General features: G+C 38.5%; 1 protein-coding gene across 5 annotated transcripts in view; it reads left to right on the top strand.

Moving 5' to 3' along the window:
- SLMAP (sarcolemma associated protein) overlaps positions 1 to 19,495 on the top strand; it is a 163,511-nt gene that overhangs the window by 115,913 nt on the left and 28,103 nt on the right. For all 5 annotated transcript variants that reach the window (XM_008059402.2, XM_021713071.1, XM_021713072.1 and 2 more), the window contains 3 exons: positions 4,645 to 4,704; positions 9,709 to 9,789; positions 10,060 to 10,119. In XM_008059402.2, coding sequence (XP_008057593.1) covers positions 4,645 to 4,704; positions 9,709 to 9,789; positions 10,060 to 10,119 — 201 coding nt within the window. The remainder of the gene's footprint in view (positions 1 to 4,644; positions 4,705 to 9,708; positions 9,790 to 10,059; positions 10,120 to 19,495) is intronic.

Consider the following 19,495-nt stretch of genomic DNA (forward strand, 5'->3'; position numbering starts at 1 on the left):
ATCGCTGGAGCCCAGCAGGTCGAGGATGCGGTGGCTGGGAGCGGCCACTGCACTCCAGTCTGGGCGACAGAGTGAGACTCCAAATCAATCAATCAATCAATCAATAAAATTAGCCAGGCATGGTAGCACATGCCTGTAGTTCCAGCTACTTGGAGGGCTGAGGCGAAAGGATCGCTGAGCCCAGCGGGTCAAGGCTGCAGTGGCCGTAAGCCTTGCACATACATAAAGAACTTTGTGAGCTTTTTATGTAGCCCTTGATTATGAAGAGACAGCCAAGATCACCAGACTTTTGAGGAAATTCTGTCTTGAGAAAGACAGATCAAACCAAAGGGGGGGAAAAAAGGAAGAAGAAAGAAAATGTGTCTAGGGAAGAAACAAGAAAAAGATAAGAAGCAGAAGAATACTTTTTTTTCGAGTATAATAAGCTGTCTCATGAATGAAACAAGATAAATACTTTTTGTTTGTTTGCTTGTTTGGTTTTTTTTTTTTTGAGTTGGAGTCTCACTCTGTCGCCCAGACTGGAGTGCAGTGGCCGCTCCCGGCCACCGCAGCCTCGACCTGCTGGGCTCCGGCGATCCTTCCGCCTCAGCCTTCCGAGTAGCCGGAATTACAGGCATGCGCTACCACGCCCGGCTGATTTTTTGATTTATTGTAGAGATGAGGTCTTGCTGCCCAGGCGGGTCTCGAACCCGCGGGTTCAGGCGATAAATACTTTTTAAAAGGAACAGAGCACAAGTAAAATATTTGAAAGCTAAATATATGATGCCAGATTTTTTAAAACCAGTAGGTGGATTAGAGGAGAAAGTAGAGGAAATGTTCCAGAAAACATAACAAAAAAGGCAAACATTTTTTTTAAGAAGGAAAATTTAAGAAATTGGAGAATTAATCCTAGACATCTAACATCTGAATAATGAGTTCCAGAGGGTGAGGAAGGGGAGAGTTGGCAAAGAGGAGGAGAGAATCGACTTGTATCAGTTACATAGAATATAAGGTAATTTCCCAGAATTAAAAAATAAGAGCTTGTAAACTGAAGAGATGCACTGACTGTTTAGCACAAGATTTTTTTTTTTTTTTAGATTGGAAAATGTAGTTTTGTTAAAAAGTAAATTAGAGAGAGAGGAGATTCGCCTCCACACGGTTGGGGAAGGGGCCAAAACTAGGAAACATGGCAACCATAGTTCAAAGAGCCACATGGACACACCAGAGTTTAACAAAGCAATGGCCAACAATATATTTTAAAAGACTACTCTCTGACTGGGCACAATGGCTCACGCCTGTAATCCCAGCACTTTGGGAGGCGGAGATGAGAGTGTTGCCTGAACTCAGGGGTTCAAGACCAACCTGAGCAACATGGCGAGACCTCATCGCCACAATAAATAAAGTTAGCTGGACATGGTAACACATGCCTGTGGTTCCAGCTACTTGGAAGGCTGAGGCAGAAGAATAACCAGAGCCCAGCAGGTTGAGGCTGCAGTGACTGTGATTGTGCCACTGCCACTCCAGCCTAGGCAACAGTGAGACTCCTACTCTAGAAGGAAAAAAAAATGACCACACACTGAACCAGACAGAAAAAGTCAAACATTGTATTATTTTATTTATATGAAATATCCAGAATAGTAATCCACAGAGATAGCAAGCAAATGGGTGACTGCCAGGGTCAAAGGAAAGGGGGAATGAGGAATAAATGACTAATGGGTATGGGATCTCCTTTGGGGTAGTGAAAACGTTTTGGGCCAGGCTCGGTGGCTCAGCCTGTAATCCCGCGCCTTTGGGAGGCTGAGGTGAGTGGATTGCCTGAGCCCGCGGGTTCGAGACCCTCCTGGGCAGCGAGACCTCATCTCTACAATAAATCAAAAAAATCAGCCGGGCGTGGTAGCGCATGCCTGTAATTCCGGCTACTTGGAAGGCTGAGGCGGAAGGATCGCTGGAGCCCAGCAGATCGAGGCAGCGGTGGCTGGGAGCGGCCACTGCACTCCAGTCTGGGCAACAGAGTGAGACTCTAACTCAAAAAAAAAAAAAAAAGGTTTGGGGCTAGGCACAACATTGTGAATATATTAAATTCTGCTGCATTGTTCACTTTTAAATGGTTATTTTATGTTATGTGAATTTCACCTCAATTAAGAAAAAAAGAAAGACCACACACTGAGAAATATGATATTTAAGAACTCTGGAAATAAAGTGAAGATTCTGGAAACCCAGGGAAAAACAAAGGGCCTTATACTGTATTAGTCATGATAACCTAAATTATAATATTGCATTAAATAAACCCTGAAATCTCAATGCATTAATTCAAAAAACATTTATTTCTCACTGCATGTCCATGGCCGGGGAGAGCATTCTGTTCCACATTGTCAATCAGGGATGTAAGTTGATAAGTCTTTACCATCTTAGGTTGTGGCTCTCTCAGCACACATTTTCTAGAATTCCTGTGGTGAGTTCCTGTTGCAAGAGGTGTAGAAAACTCCTACTCTCTCTTAAATGCTTTGGGCTGCCTAGCATCAGTTCTATGGACTTTTCTCAGAGCAAGGGAGTTGAAAGGTACAGTCCTCCCAGGTGCCCACAAAGGACAGACAAACCAGGTATTGCTGAGTATAAGAAATCTCTAGCATGCATACTGAGGAATAGAAATCAGACTGTATTCAATTTGTCTTCTGGTTGAAAGCTAGTACATAGTAGAATAATCCTTTCAAAATTCTGAAGGAAAATTATATATTTCCTCTAGAATTGTGTATCCAGTTAAACCATCAATCAAATATGAAGGCAGAGTATTAATATTTTCAGAGAAACAAAGTCATAAAGCATTTACCTTCTGCCACCTCCTTTTCAGGAAATTATCAGAAAATGTGTCACACTAAAACAAGGGAATAAACAGGAAGAGAAGGATTTAGAAACAAGGAGTAGGGGATTTTGTACAGGATATAGCCCAGACAGGAGCAGGAAGATTAAAGGACTGGGGGAAGGGAGACATGGGCTATATAATGTGATAGATTACTTAGCTTGTTTGACAATATTGAGAATTGTTTGGTTCTATGAGAATTTGTGCTGTGTTTAAGATAGATATTTTAAAAATTAAAAAAACAAAAAATGTGGCATTGTAAACTCCAAGTATATTAAATGTTGTATAAGGAAATATAGCATATTATATGACTAATTATATAAAATAGCGATTTGTCAATCTAAATACTGAGTATAAACAAAATGTAAGTCTTAAGAGAATGATAGTAAAAAATGTCAGCACTTAATCATTTTTAGGTTGTTGATAAAATCTGAAATTAAAAAATAAATCAGTCTATTCAGAAATATAAATATAACTATCAGAAGAAATGACTAAAAGTTTAAAACTATTGCTTGTAGGCAATGAATTTCAGGAATGGAGTGAAATAGGACAGAGGACAGGTAGGACAGCTTACATTATACATCTTGTAGGACTAATGCTTTTAACATTATCTAAATGTGTGACTTTTATTTTCTGGCTTTTTGGGGGTTTTTTTGAGTTGCAATCTCACTCTGTTGCCCAGGCTGGAGTGCAGTGGCACACTCACGGTCACCTGCTGGGCGCTGGTGATCCTTCTGCCTCAGCCTTCTAAGTAGCTGGAACTACAGTTGCGTGCTACCATGCCTGACTAATTTTTTATTTCTTGTAGAGATGAGGTCACGCCAGGTTGCCCAGGCTGATCTCAAGTCCGCAGGGTCAGGCAGCCCACTCACCTTGGCCTCCCAAAGCGCTGGGATTATAGGCTGAGCCACTGAGCCCAGCCAGACTTTCTGTTTTTAAGAAGGTAGGGACAATGTGCCACATATGCAAAGAGCTTATGAAAAATGAAAATTATGAAGAAGAGCCATGGCCTTTGGCAGACAAGAGGCTATAATGATATTGGAGCAGTTTGAATTGAGTTTGGTCGAGTGGTGGCTGTAAAACAAGTGGCAGTTGGCTGAAGAGTAAAAGAAAAGAAAAATTATTTCATATACTGCAAAAGAGCAAATTGAAGGAGAAGCAGACATTCAAGATTAAATAAGGTCCTCTTATTATGGAACAGATGTTATCCTCATCAGTGAAATGCAGAATATGAAAATATGGCTTTAAATTAATTATAAATATAAGTAATGTTATACCTTTACAGAGAATTCCTCATAAAACAAAACAACATTTTTAAAATTTCCTTTTAATAGTTAGCTCTTGTAAAATGATTCGTTTTACTGAAATATGTTATGTAGACATCTCTGCTTAATTGTATTGTCAGGAAAAAGTAAAATATCAGTATAACAATTTGCATTACTTCTTTATCTGAATAAATACTTTTTTAGAATTCCTTTATTTCAACTTAATATCCTTGATTTAAAGAGGGTTGTTCTATTTCTTCTGAGTCCTTTATGAAGAGATCTAAGGCTTTTTAAATAAGGTGAACTGTGGTGAAAATAAAAGGCAAATTGTCTCCCTACCCCTAGTTTTCTGCATTTACTTCTTTGCACTGTTGTAGTTCCAGTTCTTTTAGTTCTCCTTCCAGGTTCAAGTTTTTGTTCAAGCTTGGTCATAGGAGTAATGTTATCATCTTTAAATTTGGTCATGGAATGTGTTATACTGCCCCGCTCAGGAAATTGCTGCTCAGTTTGGGCTTGGATAGTAACGTTTATTTTCCTTGGCAGAGAAGCTGATCGTCGAGGGGCATCTAACCAAAGTGGTAGAAGAAACAAAGCTTTCAAAAGGTTTGGTTTTTGTTTTTTGTTTTTTTCTATGGTTTTTAATAGTTATTTTGGGTAATGAAGGTTAGTGTATATTTTCAAGGTTATAGTATTTTAACCATCAGTTTATTTCTTGTAGCTTACAAAATTGCAAGCCAATAACAGTATCACGTAATATATAAAATAAACTTTTGTTTTAAGAAGGATATCTTAATTGGAAAATGTCTTTTTTTAATGGGTGTATGTTTGTACTTTTTTGAAAGTTAATGCTTGTTATAGATTTCTTTAGGTTTTAAAGATTTGTTGTGATCTCTCACTTCCAGCGTTAAATTCAACTTTGATCTCAAAATTTAACCAAACAGTGTAAATCCTTTATGATACAACTTAACAAGTAAAAATGCTTACAGTACCAGTTTGAGAGTTACTTTACTTTTAAACTTCCTTATGACATTTAATATTTTCTCAATTTTTGGTATCTCAGTTTGATTTAAACAAAAGTAATAACATTTGTGAAGGTAGAATCTTAAAATTTTAAAACAGATAGTGATTGCCCTAAGTAGTTATTGTGTTAATTTTTTCTGTTACAACGGTCAGGCTTAAAGAAGACATATGAGTTTTAAAGCATCATATTTTCAAGTCATTTTTATACATAGGCAAATTAGGCAAATAAATGTGGTGGTATGTATTCATTATCATAGTAGTACTTTCATTAGACTGACTATACCAATATGAAATTTAAAACTAGATTAATAATCCTTTTGGTCAACTAAAACAATAGGTGATAAAAGTTTGAGATACATTTTAGTATATTCTGTTTTATTAAAGTAACTGGATTCGTTTGACTTTTTAAAATACTTTTAAAAAATAGTGTTATTTCAGATATCTGGTGGCTTTCATTCTGAATTTTGTACATGGCAGAGGCCATATTTGGGGAAAAAATGCATAGAATATGCATCATTAATATTGTTTTGGCAAACAGGCCTTGAATTTCAGAATAGTGAACTATTTTTAGTGCATATGACAATTTATCTCATCTTATTAAAGTGAGATGAGAACAGACTTTAAAATAGCTTCTGCTTCACCACCCAAATACCTACCAGATTAGTTGGTTGAATAGCCAGCACTTGGAAGTGGAAATAGAACTTTAGGGAAAAAAAAAAATCAGTGCTTCTTAATTAAACATTTTGCAGCATTAATGTTTCTATTTAATGTATCCTAAATTAGAATATAATTGCTTGAAATTATATGGTGTCATTATTGGAAAAGTTTTGTGCAGTGTTACTGATTTTCCTTTTTATAAATTTATTTTTATTGATATGTAAAATGGTATATTAAATGATATGTGATACATTCATATAATGTGTAAAGATCAAATCAGGGTAATTGGAATGTTTATATCCTTAAATATTTGTCTTTTGTTTATATGACTTCGTTTTTAAACCTGTTATCAAATATGTATTGAAATTCTTAAAGAACATGCTTTTTGATCCAGCAATTCCACTTTGGGTTTTTATCTTAAGGAACAAATTAGACAAATGTTCAAGAATGTTTATTTTAATGTTTTAAAAGCAACAAGAGAAAAGTGTAAGTGTCCATCAATAAGGACATTTATTGAATAAGTTTTGGTAAATAAGTCCCTGCAAGTGAATAGAATCTATCATTTAAGAATAATAATATAGCCGGGTGCGGTGGCTCATGCCTGTAATCCAAGCATTTTGAGACCCTGAGGCGAGAGGATTGCCTGAGCCCACGGGTTCAAGAACAGGCCTGGGCAACATGGCAAGACCTTGTCTCTACAGTAAATTAAAAAAAAAAAAAAATTAGCTGGGCATGGTGGTGCATACCTGTAGTTCCAGCTACTTGGAAAGCTGAGGCAGAAGGATCGCCTGAGGTTAAGCGCAGCAGGTCAAGTGAGCATTCCACTGCACTCCTGCCTGGGTGACAGAGTGAGACTCTGACTCAAAAAAAAAAAAGAATAATAATACAAATATAAGTTTTATATACCCAGGGATTATTCTATCAGTAGTCAACATTTTACTAGTGCTTTTTACATTTAGTTTGCAGATATACTTATTCTGTTAACAAATTGGATCTAGACTGGAATAAATTACATTTAAAATGTTTTAAATCTGACTATAAGATATTTTCCTTTGGATTTAGCTAAATTTTTTTTAAATGCTTTTATTGATGATTTTTTTGGTTGAAATTTTCTTTTTTGCATTGTAAGTATCAGTTGCTAGAAATTAACAATTACCAGCTGTTACTAGTCTTTGTATTTCCTCTAGAGGTTTCACCTAATGCAAAATGTAATCATAAATTGCATGTGGTTTTTGTATAATCCCTTACTCAGTTTGCGGTCATTACAATAGCTTTGGGAGTGAAAGTAGAAAGAATATGAGTAGATAATTCTACCACTAACTAGTTGTATGACCTCAGGTAACTTTATTTCTTTAAACCTCAGTTTCTTCCATTTTAATATGGGATTGACAAGATCTAGCTTGTAGGGTTGTTATGGGAAGTGAATGAAATACTGCTTATAAAGCAGGAAACGCCATTCTCATATCCAACAGATATTCTTTCTCTTTCTTGATCCTTAACCTTGTTGTTTTTTTCCAAGTAATGGTTCCATGGCCAGTATGTTTGTTTTGTCCATCTATAATAATAATGTCTACTCAAAGATTCAGTGAAATAGTCACTTTGTAGGATTCCCACTCGGGAACAGTTTTGGTGCTGGTGTTGGTAGCTATTCTTTCATTTCCTTTTGTATGCTAGTAGGTATGTATCTTAATGTTAAATACTGCAGAGAAAAATCAATCATTGGTGATTTTTTTTAATACTAGAAAGTGAGGTACCGTTCACAACTGAAGAACAACTGTTTTGAAAAGAAGTAGTTTACCATTTATTTGTTGTGTCCTGTGTTTCATTCTTGAATAGCTTCAGTTTGGCTCTATATGGTGACAGTCATATGAAGACACAACAGTGATGGACCATGACTTGACTTGCTTACAAACTTGCCTTCCTATTCAAAGTAGATGTGCACCTTCAATCAACCTTTTTTTTGTTTTGTTTTGTTTTGTTTGTTTGTTTTTTGAGTTGAAGTCTCACTCTGTCACCCAGACTGGAGTGCAGTGGCCGCTCCCAGCTACCGCAGCCTCAGCCTGCTGGGCTCCAGCGATCCTTCCGCCTCAGGAGCTGGAACTACAGGCACGCGCTACCACCCCCGGCTAATTTTTTTGGTTTATTGTAGAGATGAGGTCTCACCAAGTTGCCCAGGCGGGTCTCGAACCCGCGGGCTCAGGCAATCCACTCACCTCAGCTTCCCAAGGCGCAGGATTACAGGTTGAGCCACCAAGCCCAGCTTCAGCCTTTTTTTTTTTTTTTTTTTTTTTTTTAAACTACCATGTGTGTATTAGACACTGTTCTGTGCACTGGGAGCATAGCAGTTAATGAAACAGACAAAAATCCCTGCTTTAGGGGAACTTAACTTTCTAGTGAGATGTTGATGAAAGATTTGGCCCTACCTTTAAGGCAATTTTACCTTCCCAGCTAATGTTCTAAGTAAGAATAAAGGTTCCTTGTAAGCCAGAAGAATACTTTTGAAAACATACTCCTTTACTTCAAAATCTTTATCATAAAATTGCCAAAAATATTAAAATCAGGGGAGAATCATTTTCATGTTTTATTTTTTGTTTTTCCAGAGTGCTTCTTTCTGTCCATATAAAGAGATTAGATGTATTAACCTGTTTTATTTGAAATTGTAACTTTGTGATAAACCTAGAACATTCAGAAATGTCTGAATGCACACTATGAATGCAACAGAGGTCACAGATTAGATTCCCATGGGCTTCTGTGGCTAGTGACTTCACTTTTAATCTAAGCTCTCTGTCAGTCAGCAGTTGGCCTGTGACTACAAATTTCAGTGAGAAAAGAAGCAAAAGACTTCTTGTAATTCAACATCCATTTCACAAGTTAAGCCACAAATCCTAGGGATATTCTTATACGGTAGAGCCTTAATACTTTAATATTGTATTAAATATTTTTACAATAATAGCTTTAGATGTGTTTCTGATTTCTTTCAAAGTAGAAAATCCCTTAATTTAGTTGATTATAAAACAATATATATTCTCTGCACAATTTTGAAACAGTGTTTGACTATGTGAATTTAGAAAGTAAATGTCCACTGTGTCCCCCCCTTCAGAAATAACTGTTGATATCTCTGTTGTAGATCCTTTAAGACGTTGAATAAATATATATAATTAAAAATTCATAGCTAAATGTACAACTGTTTTTAATCTACATGGAGTCATATTATATGTACTGCTCTTCAACAGACTTAATTTTTACTTGGTAGTATGTCTTGAATATTTTCCATTTCATAATATATGCATTTCATTGTCCCATAATGAATAATATCACAGTGAGCACCAATATATATCATATGTACTTTACAGAAGACCTCTTGCAAATAATTTCAAAACTTAAAAGTTTTTTTCTCATTGTGATTCAAAGACACATTTAGAAATAAAAGCTTGATTTATAATTTTCTTATTTTAAATGGTTGCTTTTATAACAATCATGGGTTTTTTTTAGAGTTTTATTATATGAATACAAATCTTACTAAGACAGGCTTTTAGCTTATGTTTTTATGTAATAAAACCTTTTCATCATCTTTGTACAATGTCCACATTGTCTTGGGAATTTTACTAAATTTGTTGCAGTTCTCTGAATACTTTAGCAAAGCTTGCTTCATTTTTGTTTCCAGTTGGCAAGTGTACAGCCTTGAACAAAAGTCCCAGCCCTGTGCACAACAGACATGATCCACATTATAATTTAATATGGGCTAAGTGTAATAACCAGCATTCCATTTTGGCCAAGGATGGTGACGAAGTAAGAGATTTCAATGACCTTGGTTAATTTTAAAAGTACTTTGCGTACCTATAGATTTTAAACATTTATAGCCTGAAGCAGTTTTATAGATATAAGATATCTAATTGTAACAAGATTTTACTTTTATTCTTTTCTTGGTAGAAAACCAGGCAAGAGCAAAGGAATCTGATTTATCAGATACTCTGAGTCCAAGCAAGGAAAAAAGTAGTGACGACACTACAGGTGAGTTTTTACCTGTTTACAAACCTGCAGATGTTGTTGACAGTTTAGGTATATAGGTTAATGTGAGTAGACATTTTAAAGTTTGGGTTTGGGAAAAAACAATGTTTTTATTTATCAGGTGGTTTCCTTGAATCTTGGGTATTTGTTAAAATCATTTAAAAATATTCAAATACAATAACTGTATAACTTCCACTTATTTATTTGGATGACAGTAGCTTGCTGATAGATCTGAAAACTCTCTGCAATTATCTTTTTTTTCCCTCTCTGTAGACGCCCAAATGGATGAGCAAGACCTAAATGAACCTCTTGCTAAAGTGTCCCTATTAAAAGGTACTTTAACATATTTTTATAATATTTTAAACCAGGACATCAGATCACCCACAAAATCTGTTCCATGTACTATGTGAAGTTTTACGTTTTAATTAAGAGATTAAGATAGGTTTTGTAAAGTAGCAGGAACTAAAATATAAAGTTTTAATGTTCATGCCCAATGCTTCCAGCAGAATATTTAAATTGTAGAATAATTTGACTCAAGATCAAAGTGAATATGAATATGAAATGCAATGTGTTTTTTGTTTATTTTCATGTCTCTGTTAGGAATTTATAGGCACTTTTAACATAATTAAAATAAGGTTAAAATCTTAATTTTCTTGAAAGACTCGCCTGTTTGCTCTGTTAATTATATGATAGCAGTTGTTTATTTCCTCATTTCTAGTTCTCCTCATCTTCTAATAAATGTCCCCAGGTTCTTACAACACTCTTTCAGACATTTGGCTAAGAAATTTTAGGTGGGCCTAAGATAAAACAACGAATGCAGTGAGCTCTTTTATTTAGCTAACCTCTACCTAGGAAGTACATTTATTTCTTGATGTTTACTTGTATTTTGTTTTGTTTGAGTTGGGGTTCTCACTCTGTCACCCAGACTGGAGTGCAGTGGCACAATCATGGCTCACTGTAGCCCCCAACTCTTGGGCTCAAGTGATCCTTCTGCCTCATCTTCCTCAGTAGCTAGGACTACAGGTACCCACCACCACACCCAACTAAATTTTTTTGTTTTTTTGTAGAGATGAGGTCTCAGTATATTGCCCAGGCTGGTCTCAAACTCCTGGACTCAAACAATCCTCCTACCTCGCCTTCCAAAAGACTGGGATTACAGGCGTTAGCCATTATGCCCAGCCTTTTTACTTGTTTAGAATGGAGTGGATAGAAAATAAATCAAGAGCCGGGCTCAGTGGCTCAGCCTGTAATCCCGTGCCTTTGGGAGGCTGAGATGAGTGGATTGCCTGAGCCCGCGGGTTCAACACCCGCCTGGGCAATTTGGTAAGACCTCATCTCTACAATAAATCAAAAAATCAGCTGGGCGTGGTAGCGCATGCCTGTAATTCCGGCTACTTGGAAGGCTGAGGCGGAAGGATCGCTGGATCTCAGCAGATCGAGGCTGCGGTGGCCGGGAGCAGCCACTGTACTCCAGTCTGGGCGACAGAGTGAGACTCCAACTCAATAAATAAATAAATAAATAAATAAACATTTATAAACGTGTTTTTAAAATAAAGTACCTTAGAGGGCTTACTGATAAATCTGTAAATGTCAGCATTTAGTCTCTTTTATATTGCATTATTGTATACAAAAAATGTTGACTTGTACTGTAAGTTTAACCTAATGAGTTAATTAAACATGTTGGCAGTGGTATAATAACAGCTAGGCAACACTCTGGGATCACAGTAACAGTAACAGCCTATGGAAGTTTTTCTTTGTAGAAGTGCCTATTGTTCTGTCTGGACTATTAAGAAATCTCCCAGTCCAGATGCCAAGCTTTGGAATTTTATAAGGAAGGAGCACTCTTTCTGATTTGTACTCTTGTTAGATGACCTTTGGTGTTGATACGGCCTGCTTTTTTTCTAATGTCATAATAATAGTAAATTGGCTGGGCTCAGTGGCTCAGCCTGTAATCCCGCGCTTTGGGAGGCCGAGGTGAGTAAATTGCCTGAGCCTGCGGGTTCAAGACCCGCCTGGGCAACTTGGCGAGAACTCATCTCTACAATAAATAAAAAATTAGCCAGGCATGATAACACGCGCCTGTAGTTCCAGCTACTTGGAAGGCTGAGGCAGAAGGATCGCCGGAGCCCAGCAGGTCAAGGCTCTGGTGGCTGGGAGCGGCCACTGCACTCCAATCTGGGTGACTGAGTGAGACTCCAACTCAAAAAACAAAAAAATAAATAAATATAAGTTAATATTTGTACAGTCTCGAAATTTCATCTTCTCAGAAATGCAATGCCATTATGGTATAAAATATAGTTACTGATACTGAAAAAATGTCAGAACCTGTGGGCCTTTATGGGAACATGGAGAAACCCGAAGGGAGGTGAATGAATAATGAACACTTCTCATACAAAAGGGGCCTTTTGTACTACAGAAAATCTCCCTCAGATCTTTTCAGCAATCAAGTTCAGATTGACTTATAAGTAACATTTATGTATTTATTTATTTATTTTGAATCGGAGGCTCACTCTGTCACCCAGGCTGGAGTACAGTGGCACGCTCACAGCCACCAAATCTCTACCTGCTGTGCTCAGGCAATCCTTCTGCCTCAGCTTTCCAAGTAGCTGGATCTATAGGCATGCACCACCATGCCCAGCTAATTTTTTTATTTTATTGTAGAAATTAGGTCTTGCCAAGTTGCCCAGGCTGGTCTCGAATCCCTGGGCTCAGGCAGTCCTCTCGCCTCTGCCTCCCAAAGTGCTGGGATTAAAGGCATGAGCCACCACACCTGGCTAACAATAGACTTTTTACATTAAAGTTATAAAGTCATAAGAGCATTGGGAAAATAACATACTATAGCCATGAAGCCAAGAGTCAAAGAACTCTGAATTCCCTCCCAGATTTGCCATTTATTTGTAATATATTCTTGGGTAAATTGCTTAACCCCTCTGTGCTTCAGGGTTTTTTGCATTTTTTAGATTGAAGAAAACAGACTTTATAGAATTATTGTGAGGATTAAATGAAACAATGCATATGGACAGTTTACCATGATGTTCAGAACATAAAATGTTAACCACCACAATGAAGACATTGATAGTGATGATGATGATTGAGAAAAGCAGACCAATCTCTTGAAGAACTCTGAGTAACTCTTCATTACTTGAATAAAGATTGTGAGGTTTTAAAATATTTCCTACCTTATCTTTTAGGAAGAAGCAGTTGTTGGTGATGGATCTTTCCTAATTAATAATGCATTTATAGGGCCAGGCTCAGTGGACAACAGAGTGAGACTTCTCCTTTAAAAAAAATGCATTTATTTGTTTGTTACTTTGCCAGATGTCAGGAAAAAATATTTGTTAATCCATGAGTGCCATGGGACAGCTAAATGGTATCTGTGAAAATACTCACAATGGGGAGTCAGAGTCAAGGAAGAAGGAATGAAAGAGGAAGATGTAGGAGAAAAAGAGACTGGGAAATGCAAGACACATGTGGAAGAGGAGAGGGCAGGTGTCCAAATGCAGTTAGCAGTTGTTTCAGGTTCCACTGCTGAAGATGGGTCAGTTTCCCTAACCTGCTTTAAATTAAGGTGTCAGAACCCCTAAAACTTTTCTTAAATTTCTGTATGATCGCCAGCTTTGTTAATGAAGCAGTTTTTTGGGATTTTTTTTTTAGTTGGAGTCTCACTCTGTTGCCCAGGCTGGAGTGCAGTAGCATGCTCACGGCCACCCCAGCATCAACCTGCTGGGCTCCAGCGATCCTTCTGCCTCAGGCTCCCAAGTAGCTGGAACTACAGGTGTGCGCTGCCATGCCTGGCTAATTTTTTTTTTTTTTGTAGAGATGAGGGCTTGCCAAGTTCCCCAGGCTAGTCTTGAACTTGTGGGCTCAGGCAATCCACTCACCTTGGCCTCCCAAAGTGCTGGGATTACAGGCCGAGCCACTAAGCCTAACCTGAAGCAGTATTTTTTTTATCATACCTATCGAAAGATTTTATGGCTTAATTTTTTTATCTTTATTAAATTTATTTATTTATTTATTTAGTCAAGTTTTCACTCATGCTGAGGCTGGAGTGCAGTGGCATTATCATGGCTCACTTACAGCCTCCAACTCCTGGGCTCAAGTGATCATCCCAAGTTAGCCTCCTGAGAAGCTGAGACTACAGGCATGCACCACCACACTCAGCTATTTGTTTGTTTGTTTGTTTGTTTGTTGGAGTTTCACTCTATCACCCAGCTGGAGTGCAGTGGCACACTCACAGCCACTGTAGCCTTGACCTGCTGATCCTTCTACCTAAGCCTTCCAAGTAGCCAGAACTATAGGCACATGCCACCATGCATTCCTTATTTTTTATTTATTATAGAGATGAGGTCTCACCAAATTGCCCAGTCTAGTCTCAAACCTGCAGGCTCAGACAATCCTCTCATCTCGGCCTCCCAAAGTGCTGGTATTGTATGCATGAGCCACTGCACCCAGCCTAATTTTATTTTATTTTTTTAGAAACGAGGTCTCACAATGTTGCCCAAGCTAGTCTTAAACTCCTGGGCTCTAACAATTCCTTCTGCTTCAACCTTCCAAAGTGTTGAGATTGCAGGTGTGAACCTCCATACCTGGCAATTGTTTTTACTTTTTTGTCTTGTTTTATTTTTAGTGAAGAGGGTCTCACTGTGTTGTTGCTTATTAGCCTTTTCTCGAACTCCTGAGCTCAAACTATTCTCCTACCTCATTCTCATGAGTAGCTGGAACTACATACAGGTGCCCGCCACCATGCCCAGCTTGTTCATCCATTTGTCCTTCCTTCCTTCCTTCCTTCCTTCCTTCCTTCCTTCCTTCCTTCCTTCCTTCCTTCCTTCCTTCCTTCCTTCCTTCATCCCTCTCTCCCTCCCTTCCTTCCTTCTTTCCTTCCTTCCTTCCTCCCTTCTTCCCTCCCTTTTTCTTTCTTCAGCTTGATTTTAAAGACCAACTGTTAATTCAGTCAATGATTGGATGTAAAGAAAAATCACTCAGAAGCAGACACGTTTTAGCAGTCTCCAAGAAATAATCACCATATCCTTAAATGGTGATTATTGTTTTTCTTTTGTAAAAATTTCATAAATTCTTTTTTTTTTGAGTTGGAGTCTCACTATGTCACCCAGACTGGAGTGCAGTGGCCGCTCCCGGCCACTGCAGCCTCGACCTGCTGGGCTACGGCAATCCTTCCGCCTCAGCCTTCCAAGTAGCTGGAACTACAGGCACGCGCTACCACACCTGGCTAATTTTTTATACTGCAGAGATGAGGTCTTGCCAAGTTGCCCAGGCGGGTCTCGAACCCACAGGCTCAGGCAATCCACTCACCTCAGCCTCCCAAAGCCGCAGGATTACAGGCTGAGCCACCGAGCCCGGCTCATAAATTCTTTAAAATGATGTATTCACTGGTTCTTATTAGAGACATTTGGGTTATATTTGATTATGTGCAGTTATGCTTTGTAAACTGAATAATAAGGATCGGTAGGCTGACAGAATTTTCTCTTAAAGGAAAAGTGTAAATTATTAGACCACAGTGTTAACCTTTAGAGCTATAGAAAGGAGCTACATTTAGGTAGCTCCTTTATTTTTCTCATTGAAACTCTGTGTCTGACTTCCTGTACCATTATGTTCACATTTTATTTGTATCCTTTTCCCTGTAGTCCTAACTGCTCAGGATAACTTGAGCCCAGGAGTTGGAGGCTGCAGTGAGCCAGGATTGTGCCACTGCACTCCAGCCTGGACGATACGGTGAGACCTGACTCAATAAAATCAGCCGACCTGACTCAATAAAAGCAGCCAATCTTTTTTTAGGATTATTGTGTACTACTCATCACATTAGCTAGGATTAGGAAAATAATCTAACGTAGATTAAACATTCATTGTGAGATATAAATAAAGTGATAATAATAGTACCCTTTCCCTGATATATTCATCACCTGTATTCATCATTTCAATCTATTAATGCCACTTTTAAAGGAGAAATAAAGAGTAAATCAAATCACAGGTTTCTGTACACTTGAAACCATCTCCCCTCAGAAAAGTTTTGTTTTTTTCACTCCGTTGTGCAGATTAGAGTGCAATGGCACACTCAAGAGTCAGAATCCTACTCTGCCATCCAGGCTGGAGTGCAGTGGCATGCTTGCAGGCACTGCGGCCTCGTCCTGCTGGGCTCAGACAATCCTTCTGTCTCTGCCTCCGCCTTCCCAGTAGCTGAAAACTACAAGCATACGCCATCACAACTGGCTGGTACATTTTTTTAATTTATTGCGGAGACAAGGTCTCGCCAAGTTGCCCATCTAGTCCTTGAACCCCAGGTCTCAGGCAGTCCTCTCATCTCTACTTCCTAAAGTGCTGGGATTACAAGCATGAGCCACTGCACCTGGCCCAAAAAAAGTTTTCAAAAATTGGAATTCAGGGCTTGGCACAGTGGCTCACACTTGTAATCACAGAACTTTGGGAGGCCAAGGTAGAGGGATTGTTTTGGAGGATGGGGAGTAAAGGAATTTTTGAGCTTTATGGAAGAAGGATCATTTTAAATGAACTATAAACATGTCATACCATATATGGCATATTTATGACAAAAAACCTAAACCTGAATTTGGTCAACATTCTAGATACAACTGCCAACTTGCAGGCCATACAAAGAACCAGATGATATATTCTAAATGATGTGATGGGGATACAACCAGCAAAATCTAGAATGTGGAAAATTCTGTAGAACACATGGTCCGGCTTATTTAGCAAGTAAATTAAAGGGGGGAAAAGGAGAGAAGATGGGGAAACCTATAAATCAAAAGAGATTTAAGAGATATGTCAACTAAATACAATATGTGAACCTTGTTTAGATCCTCATTCAAGCAGTTCACCTGTAAATGAAATTTGGGACATTTTATTTTGCTAAATTTAGATTCTAGGGGTACATGTATAGGTTTGTAACATGAGTATATTGTGTGATGGTGAGGTTTGGGCTTCTTTTGAGCCTGTCACCCAAATAGTGAGTATGGTAGTTTTTAAACCTCTCTTCCCCCCCTCCTCTCTTTATGAGTCTCTAGTATCTTGTTCCCACCCTTTAAACCCATGTATATAGCCAGTGTTTAGTTCCCACTCCCACCCTATATGCCCGTGTATACCCAGTGTTTAGTTCCCACTTATAAGTGAGAACATGGTGTTCAGTTTTCTGTTTCTGTTGTAAATTCACTTAGAATAATGGTCTCCAGCTGCATCCACTTGCTGCAAAGGACATGATTTCATTCTTTTTTATGGCTACATAGTATGCCATGGTGTAGATGTACCGCATTTTCTTTTTCCAGTTCACCACTAATGGGTCACCTAAGTTGGTTCCATGTTTTATTGTGAGCAGTGCTACAATAAACATACAAGTACAAGTGTCTTTTTGGTAGAAGACTTATGCTCTTTTGGATATATACCCAATAGTGGGATTACTGAGTCAAATAATAAATCTATTTTTAGTTCTTTGAAAAATCTCCAGCTGCTTTCCTCGAGGTCTGAACTAGTTTACATTCCCACCAACAATGTAAGAGTGTTCTTTTTTTTCTGCACCCTCACCAACATCTGTGGTTTTGGGGTTTTTGTTTTACTTATAATAGCCATTCTGACTTGTGTGAACTATCTCATTGTGGTTTTGAGATGTATTTCTCTGGTGAAATTGAGTAATTTTTCATGTTTGTTGGCCACTAGTATGTTTTCTGAGAAATGTCTGTTCATGCCTATTGCCCACTTTTTAATGGGATTATTTATTTTTTTCTGACAATGTATTTAAGTTTCCTATAGATTCTGGATATTAGCTTTTTGTTGGATATACAGTTTGCAAATATTCTCTCAACAATAGGAAAACTTTAATACTGACTAGATACTTGACATTAAGGAATTGCTCCTTTTTCCAGTGTAATAATAGTATTATAGTTATTGTTTATTTTTAGTCCTGTCCTTTAGAGATTTTATATATATGTATTTTAAATTTTCATATATAAATATTTTTAAATAGGTAGGATTATAAGAAGAGTAGATAAGATACCTTCTCAGACAAGGAAACATTAAAAACTTCAAGCTAGGCTGGGCACGGTGGCTCACGCCTATAATCCCAGCACTTTGGGAGGCCGAGGTGAGAGAACTGCCTTGAGCCCACGGGTTCAAGACCAGCCTGGGCAACTTGGCAAGACCTCATCTCTACAATAAATAAAAAATTAGCTGGGTTTGGTGGCGCATGCCTGTAGTTCCAGCTACTTAGAAGGCTGAGGTGGAAGGATCACCTGAGCCTAGCAGGTCGAGGCTGCGGTGGTCATGAGCGTGCCACTGCACTCCAGTCTGGGCAACAGAGTGAGACTCCAACTCAAAAAAAAAAAACCCTACAAGCTAGGCTAGGTGCAGTGGCTCAAGCCTGTAATCCCAGCACTTTGGGAGGCCGAGGTGAAAGGATTGCCTGAGTCCAGGGGTTCAAGACCAGCCTGGGCAATTTGGTGGTACCTCGTCTCTACAGTAAATCAAAAGATTAGCTGGGCGTGGTCGCACACACCTGTATGTTCAGCTACTTGGAAGGCTGAGTTGGAAGGATCACCTGAGCCCAGCAGGTCGAGGCTGCAGTGGCCATGAGTGTGCCACTGCACTCCAGCCTGGGCGACAGAGTAACAATCCAACTCAAAAAAGAAAAATACAAGCTAGATAATATGGGTTATATCTGGGAATTGATAAGTATAATTAAAGTTTTTTCACATAATCATTTGAATGTTTTGTAAGTAGGAGTGATCATTATAACAGGATTCAGTGGCATTTGAGCATAGAAATTATATGATCAGTTATGTATTTTGGAAATAGTTATTGAATGAACTAGAATAGGTAGAGTCTACAAGTGAGGCAGTCAGTAAGGAGGCTTACTCATTGAGAGTCTGCTGTGATCACTATGGAAGTTTGAAACATTTTAAAAAACAAAATCTATTTTGAGGTCCTGTTGTTTTCATCTTTCATCTCTCCCCTGTTAATCATATCTAGAATTCATAGGCCTGAGTAACTATGGCAGAGAGATGGAAACGAGATGTAACTCTAGCATTTGACTCTGAATGACTGAAAGAAGGGTGGTGTGATTAATAAAAATATTTATTTCTGGAAGAAAACATGTCCTGGTAGGGATAGTGATGGTTTTGGTCTGGCACATGCTGAACAGGAAAGGTGACCATGGGTTCTGGTTTGCCTGGAACCGTTTATGCCCGTTGCCCCAGCATAATTATTAAAAATGCTCTCTTTGCATTCAGTGATGTCCCAGTTTTATATGGTCACCCTAGGAAATGGACATGGGACTGGAAGTGCAGAATAGAAACTAGGACCAAAAAGTCACTTTTATTTATTTCTGAGATAGCTTATTACTTGGGAGATATAGAGATAAGACATATAAGAAGGCTGCAGTCTTTTTTTTTTAAAGATGTGGGGTACAATTCAGGATTAGCCCTACAAATGTTCATTATGCAGGTACCATTGTTGATGAGGTGTGCCTCCCCCCGGCAGTTTTCCCTCAACTGCCAATGCCACCCCCCTCCCCTAGCAGTTTCCCACTACTGCCAATCCTTTTCCTTTTTGGCGGGGGGGGGGGGGGTTTGGAGTCTCACTCTGTCACCCAGACTGGAGTGCAGTGACCGCTCCTGGCCACTGCAACCTCGACCTGCTGGGCTCCGGCAATCCTTCTGCCTCAGCCTTCCAAGTAGCTGGAACTACAGGC

This window comes from Carlito syrichta, unplaced genomic scaffold (genome assembly GCF_000164805.1).
Source record: "Carlito syrichta isolate Samal-C Ts95f unplaced genomic scaffold, Tarsius_syrichta-2.0.1 Scaffold304026, whole genome shotgun sequence".
NCBI classification, from domain to species: domain Eukaryota; kingdom Metazoa; phylum Chordata; class Mammalia; order Primates; family Tarsiidae; genus Carlito; species Carlito syrichta.